This window comes from Sciurus vulgaris (genome assembly GCF_902686455.1).
Source record: "Sciurus vulgaris genome assembly, chromosome: 11".
Lineage (NCBI taxonomy): Eukaryota > Metazoa > Chordata > Mammalia > Rodentia > Sciuridae > Sciurus > Sciurus vulgaris.
Window position 1 is genome coordinate 127,952,666 of NC_136472.1, and position 6,000 is coordinate 127,958,665.

At 44.6% G+C, this 6,000-nt stretch overlaps 1 protein-coding gene across 8 annotated transcripts in view; it reads left to right on the forward strand.

The window, feature by feature from the left end:
- Positions 1 to 5,685, forward strand: part of NTM (neurotrimin) — a 962,543-nt gene extending 956,858 nt beyond the window's left edge. For 7 of the 8 annotated variants that reach the window (XM_079103654.1, XM_079103658.1, XM_079103653.1 and 4 more), the window contains one exon: positions 3,951 to 5,685. In XM_079103654.1, the coding sequence (XP_078959780.1) occupies positions 3,951 to 4,054 (104 nt within the window). In that variant the 3' untranslated portion in view covers positions 4,055 to 5,685. The remainder of the gene's footprint in view (positions 1 to 3,950) is intronic. The other variant, XM_079103659.1, reaches the window with a different exon arrangement.
- The last annotated feature ends 315 nt before the right edge of the window (positions 5,686 to 6,000 follow it).

A 6,000-nucleotide genomic window follows, 5' to 3' on the forward strand; every position in this document is an offset into this window, starting at 1 on the left:
ACAAAAAAGCAACTCGGAGTTAGTGGGAAGAAAATTGCATTTGGAGACAGAAGTCAGCAGACTTGGGGAAAGTCACTTAAGCTCTCTGAAGTTAAGTCTTCATCTATTGTAGAAAAGATAATAATCTGCATCTCCTACATGAGTGTCAACAGCACTTTGATAAATAACTTTCCACCTGAAAGCATCCTACCTGAATTCCTTGTCCTTATAACGTTGCTGCTATGTAGACATTCACTCAGCATCCGAATTTTCATTGATTTTTATTGGATAGGGTTAGAGAAAGGGAAGAAGGGCATCTGGAAGAAGAGATTGAGGTAAAGCAAAGACAAAATAGGAAAAAAAATTTTTTTCTCTCTCTCTCATTTGGTTTGATTTCTTTCTCCAACTATACTCTTAAGAGAAAGAAAAACACACAGATTAAGTAATTGTGGACATGTCAGTGTGAGTCACAGTACTCTCTACTTCCCTCAACAAACATCTATTGAATACCTGCCACAGGCCAATGAAACACAAACTCTGCCCTTAAGAAACAGGTCTCATGGAGGAGAAAATGCAAGTTAGACAAACAAAGAGAATTGGGATACAGGGTGGGAAATGTTTAATAAGAGAGTGTATAAAGTACTGAGAGAGTGAACCTAAGTGGATCAAGGAAAGTTATCTGGAAGAGTGACTGAAGACCAGAACAGACTCTCGAATAAGCAATGGGAATGAGTTAGATAAAGGACATCTCAGGTAGAGGGGAAGAATAGTGAAGTTGGAAAATAAAAAGAATATGGCTAGAGGGTGCCTTCCCATGTGTATGGAGATGTCTGTGTGTACACACGTGCCTTTTTTATGTGGGACAAAAGGCATTGGAAGATGTGGAAGGAAGAGAGGCTGAGGAGGCAGCTAGCAGGCAGATCATACAATGGGGTGTGCATTTTCTGCCAAGAAATTGAGCATTTTTCTTAAGACTATAAGTAAGCCTCGGATAAGCAGCATGATCAATGTGGGGTTATAGAAACATCACCCTGGAATTAGCATAAAGAGAAAATTTGAGGGATCAAGGCAGCAAGTGGCAAGGCCTAGGCGGGGAAATTTTTGTGATTGGAGTGGTGGGTATGATTTCTGCTGCCTCCTTTGGGAGGACTATGTGAAGTCCCTGTGCCCCAGTGACTACCTCTGTCTCCTGTCCCTTCTAACTTCCTCCTGTTTCCTACTAGGGTCTGTGGAAACATAGTAGCTAGGGTTATGGGGAAGAGAAGTAGTGCCTGTGTGCACTGGAAGTTCTGGGCAGACTGGACTTGCTCATGCACAGTGAGTCCAGCACTCCCTCAGGCCTGAATAGAAGAGCAGAGAGGCCCCCTGAGTTTTTCCAAGATAGTGCCTTAAGCAAGAGGAACCATTGACATGCTCTTGGTGGCCTTTTTATGTTTTCTGTAGAAAACATTGTCCCTGACACAATGGGTTAGAACCGGTCTCTAAAGACTCTCTGTGGTGCTTCTTAGCAGGAAGCAGAGCCACAAAAGAACTCTGAGGGGTGACCAAACAAGGGCACCAGAAAGAGCATTGGGCAGAGTCTGTAGGCCATTGTGACAGGCCATGGGGGGGCCTTTGCAGCTCACGGGTACCTCCTGAGCTGTGGAGTCCCCCACTCAGAAACAAGGTGTTCAACCTTTTCCTACATGGTACCCAAGCCAGGCCCCTGTTGGGCTGTATGCCTGACTTGTGGTTCTTTTTGCAGGTCAGGCCTGCAAGGAGGGAACGCAGGACAGACGGATGCTCTCAGGGATTTGGTATTTGTATTTGTTCTCCATAACTTTTACCACAAGGCATCTTGTTAACCATGGTGGGAGCTGAGAGGAAGAGGATGGGGTATTCTGAGACTGAGTAGGGAGTTAGTTTCACAGCTGTATGTGTGAGTGTTCAGAAGACCAAAATAGGTGAAAGAAAAAAGGTCAGGTGCTGACAGCTCTGGGTCCTTCCAACAGCAGAGACACATTTGGAATCATTCTGGGCAATGTGCATATATGGAGATAAAATGGGACCACTAACTAGATCTGTCCAGGGGAGACATGGAACCTGGCTCCCATAAAAGCTGGTTGGGCGACATGGACTGGGAAATAACATTTGACTCTTAGATTCCTCAGTCTCAGGTCCAGGCAGAGGTCTTTTGGGGAAGGATCTTAGAGTGGTCCAAAGAGAAGGACTTTCTCAAAGGACAGAAACATAGCTTCTTACCTTTAAAAAGGTGACAGGGTTTTCTTCGGCTCCAAGGAAAATGCTGTGTAGATAACAGTGGTGGTTCGCTAGAAACATAGTAGTTAGATTCTAGTAGACACAACAAGTTAGTGTCCAGTCCTAAAGGACAAGTAATTGAAATGTAAATCCTCAGGCATGCCCTTTTGTCATCAAGGATTTCTGTGACCCCAAGGATGCCATCAGATTTGTGTTTCCCATCAGTTCCCCTCCTTGCAGGATGGAGAGCAGAATAAATTTCCTCAGGACTTCTCAGCATGGGGATTTACACTGCTAAGAAGTTCTGTCCTTGGGAAAACTGAACCAGACACCAGAGAAACGAGTTTCCCTGCTACATCTCATACTTGTGACTATCTACTTAGCCACCACCCCCAAATCAAAGATTTATTTCAAAAGGATCATATGGGTAAGAGCCCCAGGTCTGAAGTTTTAGGACTTGACAGGACAATCCCATATAGAATCAAGAAGCCTGGTTTGATTCTGATCTGACTTAACCAGAAGTGACTCCAATGCTGAGCATCCATCCAAGTCAATCAAGCAGGTTCAGGTTCTGTTACGAATTCCCAACCCTGTGAGTAAATGAACTGAGTATGAGCACCAGCTTTAAATGCCTTTGTGAAATTCAGTGCAGCAGAGAATGTGAGAACACACCCAATCTTAGAAGGTATCTTAGTTAATTAGGCACCTAAGTCACCTGGGCATTCAAACTTAGGTACTGTTAAGAAAGCATAGCTCCATTTGGAATTGGGGTTTCTCAATCACAAAGGTCTAACTAGCCAAAAAGCTTGTTTTAGATCAATGGAGAAATCACTAGGGAACTTTTGGCCTTGTAGTCCTCTTGCTTCTTGTGTTCAGCTCCATTTCAAAGAGCATCTTTTTTGCAGGCCAAGTTAGTCTGTGCCTCATAGAGAAATATGCCCCACCCTTCCCTTGTTTATCCTTCAGGATTGGTCACCAATTGGTTTTGTCTTGTGCACCCCAGTGTCTATTTAAATCCTTAATTACATCAATGTCCATGCACAAAGAGGCTTCCTGTTTCTTTACTTTGTCTCACCTCCACTCCAATGGGCTGATTCAGGGCCTTAAGGCTTGTGATCCATGAGCTACATCTGCTATTATCTTGTCCAGATGGGGAAGAGGCCATGCACTCCAGGTAGAACCCAGCATCTCACCCTGAGATGAAGTGATTGACAGAATGGACTCTGTGCCCCATGCAGCAGCAGCAGCCAGAAGACAGATTGTTGTTTTCAACAGGTCCCTTTCTGAACAACAGGTTGAGCAGCTGGAGGGTTATATGAATGATCAAGGCAGTCAGAGCTCAGAAGGGGTTGGGTAAGAATGCAAACATTGCAAAGGTCTTATTTTATAGGAACTCTATGTAGGATATTTATTCATCAGCCGCCTTCTTCTTGAACTCAACCCTGAGCCATGGCTTTAGCATGTTATACCACACTAAATGAGTAAAGGCCAGAAGGATGCTTTAACCTGAGTCCCCATTCTCTACTTGCCAGGGAAGGCTTCCCATGGTGTACTGTGCATGGATGGGTCAGAGCTTGAGAAAGTTCGTTTCTAACACTGGAGCTGAAACACCAGATGCTTCACTTTAGGGATGCCTCAGCAGAGCTAAGTCTGATGACACCAGACCAGGACACTCATGGGATTTTCTTCCACTTTACAACAGACAGCTCATGACCAGTGCATTCTCTTCACAGGCCCTGGTGCTGTCAGCGAAGTGAACAACGGGACATCATCGCGGAGGGCAGGCTGCATTTGGCTCCTCCCTCTTCTGTTCTTGCACCTACTCCTCAAATTTTGATGTGAGTGCCACTTCCCCCCCAGGGGGGAAAGCTGCCGCCACTGCACCAACAACACAACCGCAACGGCAACATGACAGCAACAATAAGAATCAAAAGAAATTCAGAGAAACACAGCCTAACGGGACAGAAATTTGAGGGAGGGAAACAAAGAATACTTTGGGAAAGAAAAAAAAATGTTTTAAAGAGAAAATTGAAAATTGCCTTGCAGATATTTAGGTACCACTGAGTTTTCTTTCTTTTCCCAAACGGGAAGAATGCACACCTGGCTTGGGCCCACCCACAAGCTGCACCGTGTGACCTCTCTGTTGCCAGGGTGGGCATGGGCTCAGACACTGTGCCCACTAAAGTGCCCCACCATGGAACATTCTGGAGTCGGCCATCCCAAATTCCATCCGTCAATAGAGACAAACGCAGAGTGAGCCATGCAGGCCCAGATGTGCCACAGCGGGCCCTTGGTAGACTGCGCCACCATTGTGTGTGTCATGAAATGTGAAATTAAAAAGAAAGAAAGAAAAAGGAGACAGGACAGCCTGACAGCAACAACGGTCCCACAAACAACAGTCACAAAAGATCTCGTTTAACTTTTTTTTCGGTTTGTTTGTTTTTCTTTTTACTACATGGACATGATGGATAATAAGGGATTCTGATTCATTATTAATTTTATTAATTATATTTTCTGATATGAGTCTAGAACTTAGTGCAAAAAAACAAGACAAAACTAAACAATACACACATGAGAGGGGTAAAGAGAAATGTGTTTGTTAAACATTAAAAATGAGTAGTGTATTTCTTAACTAGGTTTACAACAGGTGGACCACACACTAGGCCTAAGGACCTGGTGAGGATTTGGCAGATCCACCAAAAAACACATCCAGTTTAACCAACCTCTCCACCAGCGCTACAGATTCCTCCTTTTCTGGCATTTCATGCAGACAATACTATGCTATCTACATGCTGTTTAGAAATGGAAAGTTGATCACACTGTATCTTGGGTTTGTTGGCTATGCTTCCTTTGATGACATATATTATACAGTATATATATACATATATTTTTTTTGTTAGAGTTCTAGCCATTTTGTTTCTCAGCAGGGTCCTTTCTCAGACATTACTGCATGCTGTATATGGCGTTAGCTGTGTGTTGATCTTCTAAAAGATGATAGAGTTTACTGGTAATTGTGTAATCAGCTCCTGCCTTTTTATTTTCTTGGGTTATTTACATGTCAGAGACATTTATAAAAAAGTGAAAAGCAAAACAACTAATACCAGGCGCAGCATTTTTCCAGGTGTGGCTCTCTGAGGTGAAGGCCCTCCATCCTGGGTGGCCTCGCTTCTCCATCACGCCTCGGGGCATTAACAGACAGCAAGCAACTGAACAAACTAAACCTTCAGTAACCACTTGCTTTAGCCCATTATGGGAATCCCTGATGCCTTTGTGACCACTGGAGAATTTAATCCTCTTGGTTGATTTTATTTAATTTCCTACCTTTGTGTGAGTGTGTATGAAAGAGAAATGAAAAATGCAGTTTTTAGGTCACCTTTTTTTTCCTCCCCGAAGTCTGGGAACCAGAGAGGCCTCGGGGAGGGGTTCTGGATGTGATGAGGGAAAGTGGGATTGGGGGATAGGGGAGGGAAGGGTTGTCTCTGACTTGACATTAAAAAGTGTTCCATGTCCCTCTTTACCTGGTGTGGTACCTCATTCTGCAGTAGCAGAGGGGAGAGGTGCAGAGCCTGCCTGGCTAGGATTGAAGAACAGGGAGTGGGGATGGAATCTTGCACCCCCCCTGGGGTGGGTGGGAGCTTACTGTGGCGAGTGTTCTGAAGACAGGCAGCCCAGACAGGAGACCTCCTCACAGAAGCAAGGGGAGGGAGTGGCATCTGGTGGGGACTATCTTCAGTACCTTCAAAAGATCATGGCCAGGGCTGCTGGCACCCTGCTTGTCCTCAA